The sequence below is a fragment of the Aegilops tauschii genome, chromosome 2, assembly GCF_002575655.3.
Source record: "Aegilops tauschii subsp. strangulata cultivar AL8/78 chromosome 2, Aet v6.0, whole genome shotgun sequence".
NCBI lineage: Eukaryota > Viridiplantae > Streptophyta > Magnoliopsida > Poales > Poaceae > Aegilops > Aegilops tauschii.
Genome location: NC_053036.3, coordinates 624,695,319 through 624,710,537, shown reverse-complemented (window position 1 = coordinate 624,710,537; position 15,219 = coordinate 624,695,319). Strand labels below are relative to the sequence as shown.

The 15,219-nt window shown below is 43.7% G+C and overlaps 1 protein-coding gene across 1 annotated transcript; it reads right to left on the bottom strand.

Moving 5' to 3' along the window:
* Positions 1-8,901: 8,901 nt before the first annotated feature.
* Positions 8,902-12,882, bottom strand: LOC109765945 (geraniol 8-hydroxylase). The gene is made up of 2 exons (XM_020324712.4): positions 11,887-12,882; positions 8,902-9,651 (listed from the first exon to the last, which is right to left on the bottom strand). The coding sequence occupies exons 1-2, from the start codon at positions 12,814-12,816 to the stop codon at positions 9,010-9,012; spliced, it is 1,572 nt and encodes a 523-aa protein (XP_020180301.1). The 5' UTR covers positions 12,817-12,882; the 3' UTR covers positions 8,902-9,009.
* Positions 12,883-15,219: the final 2,337 nt, after the last annotated feature.

Below are 15,219 nucleotides of genomic sequence, written 5' to 3'. Positions count from 1 at the left end.
ATTTTCTATTGTTCATGCTATAATTGTATTAACTGGAAACCGTAATACATGTGTGAATACATAGACCACAACATGTCCCTAGTAAGCCTCTAGTTGACTAGCTCGTTGATCACTAGATGGTTATGGTTTCCTGACCATGGACATTGGATGTCATTGATAACGGGATCACATCATTAGGAGAATGATGTGATGGACAAGACCCAAACCTAAGCATAGCACAAGATCGTGTAATTCGTTTGCTAAGAGCTTTTCTAATGTCAAGTATCATTTCCTTAGACCATGAGATTGTGCAACTCCCGGATACCGTAGGAATGCTTTGGGTGTACCAAATGTCACAACGTAACTGGGTGACTGTAAAGGTGCACTACAGGTATCTCCGAAAGTGTCTGTTGGGTTGGCATGAATCGAGACTGGGATTTGTCACTCCGTATGACGGAGAGGTATCTCTGGGCCCACTCGGTAATGCATCATCATAATGAGCTCAATGTGACTAATGAGTTAGCCACGGGATTATGCGTTACGGAACGAGTAAAGAGACTTGCCGGTAACGAGATTGAACGAGGTATTGGGATACCGGCGATCGAATCTCGGGAAAGTAACATACCGATAGACAAAGGGAATTGTATACGGGATTGATTGAATCCCCGACATCGTGGTTCATCCGATGAGATCATCATGGAACATGTGGGAGCCAACATGGGTATCCAGATCCCGCTGTTGGTTATTGGCCGGAGAACGTCTCGGTCATGTCTGCATGGTTCCCGAACCCGTAGGGTCTACACACTTAAGGTTCGATGACACTAGGGTTATAGGTAATAGATATATGTGGTTACCGAATGTTGTTCGGAGTCTCGGATGAGATCGCGGACATCACGAGGAGTTCCGGAATGGTCCGGAGGTAAAGAATAATATATAGGAAGTGAGGTTTTGGCCACCGGAAGAGTTTCGGGCGTCACCGGTAATGTACCGGGACCACCGGAGTGTTCCGGGGGTCCACCGGGAGGGGCCACCAACCCCGGAGGCCTGCGTGGGCCAAGTGTGGGAAGGGACCAGCCCCTAGGTGGGCTGGTGCGCCTCCCACAAGAGGCCCAAGGCGCAGGGAAGGGGGAAGGGGGAAAACCCTAGGCTCAGATGGGCCTAAGGCCCTCCTAGGGTGCGCCCCCCCTCTCTCCCCCTCTGGCCGCCCCTCAGATGCATATAGGGCTGGCCGCCACCCCTAGGGGGGGAACCCTAGATGGGGGCGCAACCCCTCCTCTTCCCCTATATATAGTGGGGGTTTTGGGGCTGCCATAGATCAGAGTCTCCCTCTCTCTTGGCGCAGCCCTACCCCTCTCCCTCCTCGTCTCTCGCAGTGCTTGGCGAAGCCCTGCTGGAGTGCCACGTTCCTCCATCACCACCATGCCGTTGTGCTGCTGGTGGACGGAGTCTTCCCCAACGTCTCCCTCTCTCCTTGCTGGATCAAGGCACGGGAGACGTCATCGGGTTGCATGTGTGTTGAACGCGGAGGCACCGTTGTTCGGTGCTTAGATCGGATTCGGCCGCGATCTGAATCGCTTCGTGTACGAGTCCACCGACCGCGTTCTTGCAACGCTTCCGCATCACGATCTTCAAGGGTATGAAGATGCACTCCCCTCTCTCTCGTTGCTAGTTATTCCATAGATTGATCTTGGTGATGCGTAGAAAATTTTGAATTTCTGCTACGTTCCCCAACAAGGTGGCTGACGGAGGAGAGCATCTCACGCGCAGGGAAGGAGATTGAGGCTGGCGCAGGAGCTTGAGGGCGTGGGTGGCATGGTGTTGAGCGACGAGCTGCTGCTGCTCGATGCAGACAGAGGCAGCCAGGGGACGCGGAGGAGGCCGGGAAGACGGGGATGAGCGCCTAGGTGCAGAAGTCGCGAGGTTGTCGGAGCTTGGCGCGGATCCGAACGGTGAGGCCAGCGCGGGACTTGGATCTGCCAGTGGAAGAGATGAACGGCGCGGCGGAGCTCGGGGAGACCATGGCGCTTGGAGCTCCTGTTGGTGGCGACGAAGAGAGGCGTCGGCGCTCTTGGCAGTTGACGAAGAGGGGGATGGCGGAGAATGGAGCGGCGACAGGGCGGCAAGGCGGTCGGAGGAGTCGCCAGAGCAGGCGCGGAGGAAGGGCTCCGGCGAAGGGGACGTCGAGGGCGAGCCAGGTCGAGGGAATCGGGCGCGGCGCTGCTGTTCTCTCTCTTTCTCTCTGGCGGCGCACGGGAGGGAGGAAGGGATCGAGAGATGGGGATCGATCGAGGGGGCTAGGGTTAAGGACAGGGGGTGCGGCTGGGCCTCCAGGAGCAAATGGGCCGGCCTGAGTTCTTGGCTGGGCTTCTCTCCCTCTTTCTCCCTCCTTTAAATCTCTTCCATATACATAAAAGCAAAGAAAGAAGAGGAGAGAAAAGAAATGGGTGGACAAAGAATTTGGGCATGGGGATTATTTTCCCGGACTCACAAAAATACGAGGAACTTGACAAAATGGCTTGAGGATTTTTAGAGGATGTAAAATCCACACGCGTTGGATTTAACTCGGCAGGTTTGAATTTCGAAACCCATTCAAATGAACTCCAAACGGGTTGAAAACTATAGAAGGTGACCGTACACACCAAATGTGATTTATGGGCAGATTTGGAACATTTTCGGATAAAGTAAAATTGCAACTCAATTTTACTAAAAGGCCCCAAAGGAAGAATTGAAGTTGAGTTGGATAAAAGGAAATTTGAAGAACAGAGCGAATGTGTTATGGATGATTCCAAGCCAATGGAATGGTTTAGTATAGCTCCCTAAGTATTGGGAGGATATGTTATAAAGAGAAATCACCATGTGAATTCCCTTGATTTAAATAGATCAAAAATCTATGCAATTTATTTAGTTGAGTTTTAAAAATTAAATGACATGATGGCATGATGACATGATGCAATGAAAAATAAAAGAGCAAGCACAAAAGAAACACACGGTGATCACAAAAATATGGAAGTCTTCTGAAGCGTCGGTCTTGGGGCGTTACAAGACCTTTGTGTGAGTAATGATGTTTTGATGACTTCTCCATTCTAACCATGGTATTGGCTTATGGAGATCACACTTTGTCTGTGGAGCAACTTTAATGTCAGTATACTTACATTTGAAATATTGGTTTGTGGTCTTGGAAATTACCAATACATATGTTGTATCTTCAGGTTGCAGAAACTGGATTGTTCCAGGCAGTGACTACGCGGCTTGTGTTTTACAACATTTAAGTGTAGTTTGTGTATGTGCAATTTAAATTTATAGTTTTCAAATCACACCTTGTGAATCCTAGCACTGGTTCCATGCAATATTCTTGGCACGAAAACCTAGAACACAATTAGTGCCAAGTATGAATTTCTGCGAGGTATTTGTAATTGTAGTTCTATGACCAGTGCAAAATCTGACCAATTGATAGGACCACTAAAAAACTTCAAAATTATTGGTCATGCAGCCGGATTAATTATTGCATAGCCTTCAACTTCTGTTTGTTGCTCTTCTAAATTTTTCTGCCCTATTATACTTTGTTTCTACCGTAAGTTACTGATCTCATTCCTTTATTTTTGTAGGTTCCTAAGATATTTTGATGATGCATGGCTCAGATGTTGATTGCAAGGTCGAGAATGGAATTGCTGCCGGATCTTATGTTATATTTTAGGACATCATTTGCAGTTTCAATGTTTCAAATATTATGTTTTAAAATAATTGAGACATTAATTGAAACGTCCAGTATTGGGCTAGTACTAGTTAGTATCAAAAAATGTAATCCTTGGAGTCATGTTCTTTGTAATGCAACAGAGTAAATTTAATATATTACACCTTTCTCTTTATTATATGTTCCTACTGTGCACTATCATTATTGATCTTATCATTCTGGAAGGCAATATATAAATTATATGTTATGTCCATGTGAATATCCTTTTGTGCAGGGGGTGGCAACACATATGAAGTGTTGTTAATCTCTAACTCTATATGTTGCTCTCTTGCAACGCTTCTTCACATGGTTTACCAACGGAAGTGTATATGTTGTTGTAGACCTTTGCAACGCCACCAACGACAACACATACTAATCCGTTGGTGTAGACCTTAGCAACGGTTATACAGACATACAACAACACATCGATGCGTTGCTAACGGGGGTTCCTGTTGTAGTGTAGGTTGAGCATCAACATGAACATCATCATTAACATTATCACTAGGTTCATGTTCATTACCAGATTGTGTTTCAGCATCAGAGATAGAAATATCATTGGGATTCTCAGGTGCGTCTATAACAGGTTCACTAGAATCATGCAAAGTCCTATCATTTTTCTTTTTCTTCCTCTTAGAAGGACTAGGTGCATCAACATTAGTTCTCTGAGAATCTTGCTCAATTCTCTTAGGGTGACCTTCAGGATACAAAGGTTCCTGAGTCATTCTACCCCCTCTAGTCACAACTCTAACAGCATTATCATTTTTCTTACTATTTAATTCATTGAGCAAATCACTCTGAGCTTTAAGTACTTATTCTACTTGAGTGGTAACCATAGAAGCATGTTTACTAATGAGTTCAAGTTCACCTTTAACTCTAGACATATAATCACTCAAGTGTTTAATCATATAAGCATTGCGTTTTAATTCTCTACCAAAATAAGCATTGAAATCCTCTTGCTTAACCATAAAATTATCAAACTCATCTAAGCATTGGCTAACAAACTTAGTAGGCGGGATTTCAGCTTTATCATATCTATAGAGAGAATTTACCTTTACTACCTGTGTCGGGTTATCAAGACCATGTGTTTGTTCAACAGGCGGTAAATTAAGACCATGTATTTCTTCAACAGGAGGTAAATTCTTAACATCTTCAGCTTTAATACCTTTTTCCTTCATAGATTTCTTTGCCTCTTGCATATCTTCGGGACTGAGAAATAGAACACCCCTTTTCTTCGGAGTTGGCTTAGGAGTTGGTTCAGGAAGTGTCCAATTCTTTTCATTTGTCAACATATTATTCAATAGAATTTCAGCTTTATCAACAGTTCTTTCCCTGAAAACACAACCAGCACAATTATCCAGGTGGTCTCTGGAAGCTTCGGTTAGTCCATTATAAAAGATATCAAGTATTTCATTTTCCTTGAGAGGATGATCAGGCAAAGCATTAAGTAATTGGAGAAGCCTCCCCCAAGCTTGTGGGAGACTCTCTTCTTCAATTTGCACAAAATTATATATTTCCCTTAAGCCAGCTTGTTTCTTACGAGCGGGAAAATATTTAGCAGAGAAGTAATAAATCATATCCAGGGGACTACGCACACAACCAGGATCAAGAGAATTAATCCATGTCTTAGCATCACCCTTTAATGAGAACGAAAATATTTTAAGGATATAATAGTAGCGAGTTTTCTAATCATTAGTGAACAGGGTGGCTATATCATTTAATTTAGTAAGATGTGCCACAATAGTTTCAGATTCATAGCCATAGAAAGGATCAGATTCAACCAAAGTAATTATATCAGGGTCGACAGAGAATTCATAATCCTTATCAGTAACAAAAATAGGCGAAGTAGCATAAGCAGGATCATATTTCATTCTAGCATTCAGAGACTTTTGTTTCGGCTTAACTAATAATTTCTTAAGATCACTTCTATCATTGCAAGCAAGAAAATCTCTAGCAGTTTCTTCATCCATAACATAACCCTCGGGCACAACAGGCAATTCATATTTAGGGGGAGAATCTTCATCATCACTTTCATCAATATTATCAGTTTCAATAATTTCATTCTCTCTAGCCCTAGCAAGTTGTTCATCAAGAAATTCACCAAGTGGCACAGTAGTATCAAGCATAGAAGTAGTTTCATCATAAGTATCATGCATAGCAGAAGTGGCATCATCAATAACATGCGACATATCAGAATTAATAGCAGAAGCAGGTTTAGGTGTCGCAAGTTTACTCAAAACAGAAGGAGAATCAAGTGCAGAGCTAGATGGCAGTTCCTTACCTCCCCTCGTAGTTGAGGGATAAATTTTGGTTTTCTCATCTTTCAAGTTCCTCATAGTGACCAGCAGATATAAATCCCAAGTGACTCAAAGAATAGAGCTATGCTCCCCGGCAACGGCGCCAGAAAATAGTCTTGATAACCCACAAGTATAGGAGATCGCAATAGTTTTTGAGGGTAGAGTATTCAACCCAAATTTATTGATTCGACACAATGGGAGCCAAAGAATATTCTCAAGTATTAGCAGTCGAGTTTTCAATTCAACCACACCTGGATAACTTAATATCTGCAGCAAAGTATTTAGTAGCAAAGTAGTATGGAAGTAACGGTAACAGTGGCAAAAGTAACAGTGATAGTATTGTAGTGATTGTAACAGTGGCAACGGTAAAGTAACTAAGCAAAGATCAATATGTGAAAAGCTCGTAGGCATTGGATCGGTGATGGATAATTATGTCGGATACGGTTCATCATGCAACAGTTATAACATAGGGTGACACAGAACTAGCTCCAATTCATCAATGTAATGTAGGCATGTATTCCGAATATAGTCATACGTGCTTATGGAAAAGAACTTGCATGACATCTTTTGTCCTACCCTCCCTTTGCAGCGGGGTCCTATTGGAAACTAAGGGTTATTAAGGCCTCCTTTTAATAGAGTACCGGAACAAAGCATTAACACTTAGTGAATGCATGAACTCCTCAAACTACAGTCATCATCGGGAGTGGTCCCGATTATTGTCACTTCGGGGTTGCCGGATCATAACACATAGTAGGTGACTATAGACTTGCAAGATAGGATCAAGAACTCACATATTACTCACGCACAGCGGTGAACATCATGAAATTGGTGATGGAGGATGGTTGATGATGATGACGGCGACAGATTCCCCTCTCCGGAGCCCCGAACGGACTCCAGATCAGCCCTCCCGAGAGAGTTTAGGGCTTGGCGGTGGCTCCGTATCGTAAAACGCGATGAATCCTTCTCTCTGTTTTTTCTCCCCGAACGTGAATATATGGAGTTGGAGTTGAGGTCGGTGGAGCTCTAGGGGGCCCACGAGGCAGGGGGGAGCGCCCAGGGGGGCACGCATGCCTCCCACCCTCGTGGACAGGGTGTGGGCCCCCTGGTCTTGATTCTTTCGCCAGTATTTTTTATTATTTCCAAAAATAATCTCCGTGGAGTTTCAGGTCATTCCGAGAACTTTTGCTTCTGCAGAAAGATAACACCATGGCAATTCTGCTGAAAACAGCGTCAGTCCGGGTTAGTTCCATTCAAATCATGCAAGTTAGAGCCCAAAACAAGGGCAAAAGTGTTTGGAAAAGTAGATACGATGGAGACGTATCATTGATCATGGAGTAATTGCCCTTCACAATTAACATGTTTTCAACAATCAACTTAACTTCTCTAAAATACAAGCGTACTGATGGTCAAAAGTAATTGTGAAACATTAACTGTGAAACTCCCAGGGGCACGCACGTCAGGGGGTACACATGCATGCAACCATCAGATTACTTTAAGATTCGTAAACTTGTTTGGTCATAGACCTTTGATTACTATAGGATAGGGTCCATCCATACATGTGTTTGTCAGTTTTTCCCATAGTTGCATATGCCATCCAACCCACCTCCCATGCCTTTAATTTTTATCTTCAAATTTGAATCTACGATAAGTTTTCACCGAAAGTCCAATTTATATTTCATTTTCATAGTCGTGTTCCTTGTGACGAGGACTTTCAAACAAGACCACTCTTAAATACATTTTGACAACTTTAGTTTTTTTGCCAAGTTTCAAATAATAAAACATGGTAGTTGTAATATTAAGTTTTACCAAGTTTCATTTGTGTTTAGGGTTTAGGTTTAGAGCGTAGGGTTTATGGTTTGAGTCATTTTAGTTTGTGAAACTTGGTGAATTTATTCATTCTTTCAACTCAAGTTTTAGTAGTTGTAACTTGATGAAGTTTTTAAAGCCAGTGAAAAACATATTCATAAGTGGTCTTGTTTTAAAGCCCTGATCATAAGGAACATGAATATACAAACGAGCTATATATTAGACTTTTGGTTCAAAATTATAATAAATTAGAAAGTCTAATGAAAAAGCAAGGGAGATGGGATGGGTGGAGCTGTGAAAAGCTCCACACATGGACTCCATGTAAGGTAATTCGGGGCTAAAACAGATGCAAAGTGCAAGTTAATTTTCGAATCACTAGGCAATCGGGTGATCACACAAATCTGGGTGCCCGAGGATGTATGTGCCACAGATTGCCTCTCAACAATAACCCTGATTTTTATTTGGTCACTACCACAAATCTGGGTGCCCGTAAGCAATGAACTTTGGAGATTATTGAAAGATGTTGGTGGCATGTTGGTGTTTGTGATTGTTGTGCGGTTTACTATTAAAAGGAGAACGAAAAGATGTGGAGAGATTTGCAAGATGTAGAAGTTGGAGAATCTTAAGTGAACATGGTATTGTCGTTTTGTAGTATGTAGTTAGTTCATGGCGGTATCCACTTTATTCTCTTTCTTTTCATGTGCAATTATTTTGTTTATTCTGTTATTTGAAGAAGCACTTTGACCTTGTGTATTTCTGTCCATCACCATCCAAAAGCATCATAGTCTAGTTGACATCCTAATGTTGTATCTGCACGTCACCATCACCGTCCCAAAGTAGCCTGGTTGATCGCCTGATCTATTATGATGTGGATGTAAACTTTGTTTTTTTTTGTATACTTTCATGGTCAAAGATCTGAAATCTATGCAATATGCTTTGTTTGTTTTTTGCATCTGAAAATGTGTCAGTTTGGTTGATATTGTCAAAAGACCTGAAATTGACTTGACCATGATCATATTTAATTTGCCAGCGCATTTTTTAAAAATTGATTTGAATATCAAAATTTTGAATTTTGTGTGAAAATTAGTGGATAATGAAGGTGCAAAAGGCTTGAACTCTGAGAGAATATCAAATTCGTCACATAAGTAAGGATATAAATTACATGGCTCATACATTTGAATTATTACACATTAACAACATCTAAACCACTCTTAAAAATGGTTCCTTTTCTTTTCCTCTAATCGGTGTTGCCATAGCATAAAGGGGCACGGCCTTCACTAGTGTCAGGCCAAACTGATCTTCCATATCAATCCCATTCCGTTCCAGCTCAATGGGAAGACTCCAGTTAAATTGGTTTAACATGGAAGCGAGCATCACATGCACCATCCTAATTGCCAAAGCCATTCCAGGGCAGATTCGACGCCCCGCACCAAATGGAAGGAGCTCAAAATCTACACCCTTAAAGTCAATTGCCGAACCCAAGAACCTCTCAGGCATAAACTTCTCAGGTTCTTTCCATACATCTTTATCTCGACCTATCGCCCATACATTTATGAACACGCGTGAACCTTTAGGTATTGTGTAACCGGCTATTTTGACTGTCATCTCAGGTTGTCGTGGCAACAAGAGTGGAGCTGGAGGGTGGAGTCGAAAAGTCTCTTTTATGACAGCTTGGAGATAGGGCAATCGAACAATGTCAGCTTCTTCAATGTTTCTTCTAGAGCCGATAACTTGTGCAAGGTCATCACAAACCTTAGCCATTGATGATGGGTTTCGAAGAAGCTCAGCCATTGCCCATTCCACTGTGCTAGAGCTTGTGTCACTACCAGCAGCAAACAAATCCTGACATACAAATATAATTTTAGATGAATATAGTCTAGTAAATGAAGCTATTTACTAAACAAGTATCATACAAAGTACAATGTATTATTTGTTGAATGTGGTATAGAAGAATCAACATTGCTTTAAAACTGCACATTGCGTTACTATATGGATGAATCATATATGCAATGATAATTCACTCATATGTAACATGATATTTGATATTCATCTCGTTGCATTATTGTACAAGAAGCTATATATTGTTCTTGACCCAATATTTCCCTTTTCACTCACCGATGATGAAGTGCAATCTTACGAGAGCTATGATGGAAATTTTGGAAATTCAACAAAAATGCAATGCGACTGGTTTGAAACAACGAAAAAACATAAGAACTTGAGTTTTAGATGATTTAGTTCTTAGAAAGGAAATCCGTACTTAGTTTTAGATGATTTGGTCCTTTGTAACATATGAATAGCATGTCATGATTCCAATAAAATTCCCATGCCGATACTATTATATAGGAATTTTAGAGACATATTTATGTGTATTCAAATGGTAATTCTGAAGTTATTAGTGTTCATGTTTCCGGTAGCATACTAGAGTGGATGCCATTATAATTATTGTGCTACCATGTTGTCGTGTTTCTAAACTTCTAGATATATATAGTACAGGGGCTCAAAGAATAAAATGGACACCATCAGTGTGGATCCATATATGTTGAAATGGTATAATTAGTAAAACAATATTTGAAGTGCTCTCTCAAAAGATGCCTATTTTAGAATGGTACATCCTGCGTCTTTGTTTTTTTATCATTGTTTGTGTGGTTTGGTCCACTTCTAGTTCAAAGGGTATTATTGTATTATAGAGTGGTGACAGCATATTTATTTGGCTTATAGTTTCACCACGCTCCTGAGCTACGGGTCTTAATTTTTTTCCTAAAACAAACTCTAAAACATTTGATGTTACGAAAACACTAACGCGCACACGTGTGGCAACATTGCAACTCGCCCATACGCCTGGATCACCGTCCAGTTAAGTTTGCACGAATCTTGACACACCGAGGCAGTTTTCACGTGCCACGTAGGACAAGGCCGGTGTGTGGGCGTTGGAGAGGTCGCCCACACGTCCCACAGCACGCGGTTGCCAGCTGTGCTGTGTGGGCGAACTAGTTTCTGCCCACACATCCACCCCCTAGTCCACGCGTGTGTGGGCGAACTGCTTTTCGCCCACATGACAGTCGTACGTTGTTGGATGGCAACTGCAGTTGTGCGTACATGGCAACTAGGTAAACACAAATGGCAACTATGATTCGTTTGCTAGACGGCAACTGCAGTTGCGCGTACGTGGCAATCAGGTAAACATACATGGCAACTGTGATTAAGCACACGTGCCAACTAGGTAAACACATGGCAACTATTGTTTGACCATATGTGGCAAGTAGTTAATCACACACGACAACTATAGTTTGATGACATGCGACAACTACCATAGACATGGCAACTATAGTTAATCAAAACAGAGAGAGTTGCCATGCTTTTACAACCATATTTGCCATCCCGGATAACTACATCTGCCATCCTGGATGGCAACTAAATCGTCATCCCGCGGGTACCTATTATAGCTGCGCCAGGACGTGTGGGCATATTTGCTTCGTGCCACACGCGCGGGATGGGGGTGAGTAGTACTTGTTGGGCGTGTGGCACGAAGTGGCTGCGTCCACACGTGTGGGCAATTCTACTGTTCGCCTACACACTGCCCGTGTGGGCTGCCCCCTGCTCATGCCACACACGGTATGTGGGCGAATGCCTATTATGTCACACGTGTGGTGGATATGGGCGTCCTTAATGTTATTGGTAGTAGTAGATGATTAACATGCAGATCCACAATAAAATTTGTTCTAGGCAAAGAGAAATAAGGAACCGAAAAAAATGACCATCAATAAAAACAAATTGGCTACTATATAATCTGCATCAGGTTTTGTTTTTATTTTTGATCTAAAGAGTCAAAATTGGTTATTGAAATAGCTATCTCGATCACAATTATTATTTTTGACCACCATTTGTTTGATCCCCGGGAGAGGCTCGATCAGCAAGGCTGGCCATGTGCTTTGATTCCCGGCTGGCTCATGTGCGGTTCATGGAATCAATCAAAGGGTATACTAATATATATCGAGTGTACTAATTTTGATCTTTTACTAGATATGAGTTGAAACTGAAACACCACCTGCAATCGCAAAGAAGAAAGTTGCGTGTTACCGTGAACTGCGAACGTAGCGTGTCACGGTCGAGCAGGTCCTTGCCGTCGTCACGCGCCGCCACGTCCAGCAGCACGTCGAGGTAGTCGTTTTTCCTGGGCTGGCCGGCGTCGCGGCCGCGCAGCCTCTGGTCCACCTCGGCGTCGAACACGGCGTGCAGCCGCGCAAAGATCCGCGCCAGGCGCCGGCGCATGCCCTGCAGGTCCGCCGGCGCGAGCACCGGGAAGAAGTCGGACACGTTGGGGGTCCCCAAGCCTTCCATCATGGCCGTGATCACCTGTTGGAAGTCCTCGGAGCGGCCGTGGTCGTCGAGGCTCGTGAGGTCGATGGAGAAGATGGTGCGGGAGATAAGGTTCAGGCTCGTCGTGAAGGCCACGCGGCCGACGTTCACCGCCATGCCCTCGCGCGCCAGCCGCGCGACGTGGTCCGTGAGCACCCTCACCTTGTCGCTCCGGAGGTGGTGGAGCGCATCAAGCCGGTGCGGCGCGAAGAGCTCCGTGGCCATGATCTTCCGGAGCGCGCGCCACCTCGGCCCGGGGGGCAGCCAGGCTACGCCCGCCGCGTGCTTGCCGGTGGCGTCAGGCACGGACCGGGTGGCGAGCACGGAATCATGCCTCTGCAGGAACTCCCGGGCCATGGCGGGGGAGGAGACGACCACCGTGGTGACCGCGCCGAGGCGGACGGACATGAGCGGACCGTGGATCTTGGCTAGGTGGGCGAGGGAGCGGTGCGGCTTGTCGCCGAGAAGGTGGAGACTGCCGATGAGCGGCAGTGGGCGGGGCCCCGGCGGGAGGCCGGAGCGCGCGTGCGCGAGGAGGTTGAGAAGGTACAAGGAGAGGAGCGAGATGACGAGCCATGCTAGCCACGGCGCAAGTACAGCCATGGCCACCATTGCTTCAGTTGTACAGTTCGGCGTACAAGTACAACACATGAAACACTAAATAGAAGATAAACTGAAAAATCATAGTCAAAGTTCTGTTTTCGACAATCAGCTATATATCTATCTAAAATCCTTATACTCCATTTCTTTCAGAATAGTACTCCCTCCGTGTCATTACTATAAATGCTATTACAACCGATATGTGATGAAGAAGTATTGAAAATTCTGATTTAAGTACCTACTTGCTTTGTTCTAAATTATAATTGTATTCATTTTTTTATAAGTCAAGCTTATCTAGAACGCTGAATTTGTACCATTAAATCCATCATGACATATATTTTAATATTTCATTTAATTAATAGTGTAGATGTTGACATTTTTTTATATTTTTGTTAAACTTTATAGAGTCTGGCTTATGAAAATTTTAGAACACCTCATATTCATGGAGGGTGTAAAACCGATAATACTACACCTACGTAACTTTTACGCAGCTTTACGTAATTCTTCCAACCAATTAATCCCCCCCCCCCCCCCCCCCCCCCCAAGATTTTCATTAAGAACCCCCCACGTTGGACATCCCATTAGCTTACGTACCTTCTTTACGTAGGTCTAGCATTGCCCGTGTAAAACTTTATAGTTACAATAACCGATTTTAAAAATTATCCTATATATGATAAAAATTACGTCCAACGTCCACAACATCAAATTGTTATAAAATAGTACTCTGTAGGCTTAATGAAAATAAATTGCATCACATATCAACATAGCACAACAAGCTATCTTCTGAAGCAAGGTGGCATCTTTTTCTAGTGGCATTGACAGGGAATCCGATTTGTTATTTTTCTGGCCACTTGCCAGGCACTACACATGCCTCCAATTATTGTGAAGAGTCTCCATCAGATCACACAATCCACTATTGAAGAATGGGCATGAGACTCTGCGCAACCAACTAGGGTTTTCTTGTTTGAGAGTGCTTGGTAGGGCGCCGTCATGGAGTTTGACATTCGGGCGGTGGTTCACACGTGCTACTCCGTCGCTGAGCAGCTGGCCGCCGCAGCCGACTAGAAGAAGACACGTGCACATTCTCTCACTAACGTTTTTCCTTTCGAATCGACACATGCTTTATCAATTACTCAGGAGGATGACAATGAATCGGAATACATCCGAGAAGAAAGGAGGGAGTATATTTACCCAAACACATCTTTATGATCATCATTAGCCTGTTTTGCATATCTATGTGCAGTGTCATTTGCTTTTCGGTTGATATGTACTCCTCCGTTTCTTTTTACTTTGCATATAAAATTTGGTCAAAGTCAAACTAACAAACTTTGACCAAATTTATATAAAAAATAGCAACATCTACAATACTAAAGTTATACGGTATGCAAGTTAATTTCATAATGCATCTATTGATTTCATATTGTGAATATTGATATTTTTTCCTATGTGACCAAATTTTATATGCAGACTAAAAAAAACGGAGGGAGTATAAGAGAAAATGATTCAAACGCAGCTCCCATGTCCTAAATCCCATAACATATCGATGAGATGCCAGCCTGTTCAAAGTCGCCTATGTGATCACCCGAACAACCTCTAGAGAATCATTCTCAACAGCGATCTTGTGGAGCCGCAAACTGAGTGCTAGACGGATGCCATCTCGGATTGCATGTGTGGTTAGGGCATCTCTAACCAACCCCTTAAAATTTTGAGCACGATAGGGCCAAGTATCTTTTAGAGGACTACATTTGCTCCTTAAAAAATGGTCGTTTCTAAGCCATCCCCAATACTTAGCGGAGTAAAAGAAATTGAGTGTCAAAAATACAAATTTGGTGCACACAAACACAAATTTGGTTCAAACTACTACATAAACTTACGAATACGAAATTCAGTGCATATATTTTACATACATATTTTAGATAAGTTAACCAACGTTTAGGCTAGAGCTTACAAAACTACTTGCTATCCAACCCATTCTCATGCCTCCTGCAATCCGCTCTACTCAGTCCTCCGATCATGGGATCGGGGCCAGAGTAGTCGTCGCCGTCGTTGTTGTTGGAGAGGTCGATAACCACTGTCCTCACTGCCGCGTACTCCTCGTACAGCTGGCGCTCCGCCTCGACGTGCTCTAGGTAGTGACGGCAGAGCTCTGACTTGCAGACATTGTCGAATTCATGCGCTCGCGGGCCTCCCGGTTTTCCAGCCTCTCACATGAGGTGGCAACCTGGGCGTCGACCGGTTCCAATGGCGGCAGGCCAGCGGGGAAGTTGCAGTTGCCGACGGCGCCGTAGAGATGCACCAACTTGATATCGTCTGTGCATGGCCTTCTGCATCGAGTGGAAGGAGCAAAGCAAGTAGTACTTCCCGGTGTTGTGGTCATATATCTTGGCCACTAATGTCCCCCACTGCTGCCGCCGCACGCCGATTTAATTTGGCTCCATCGGCAGCGACGACATG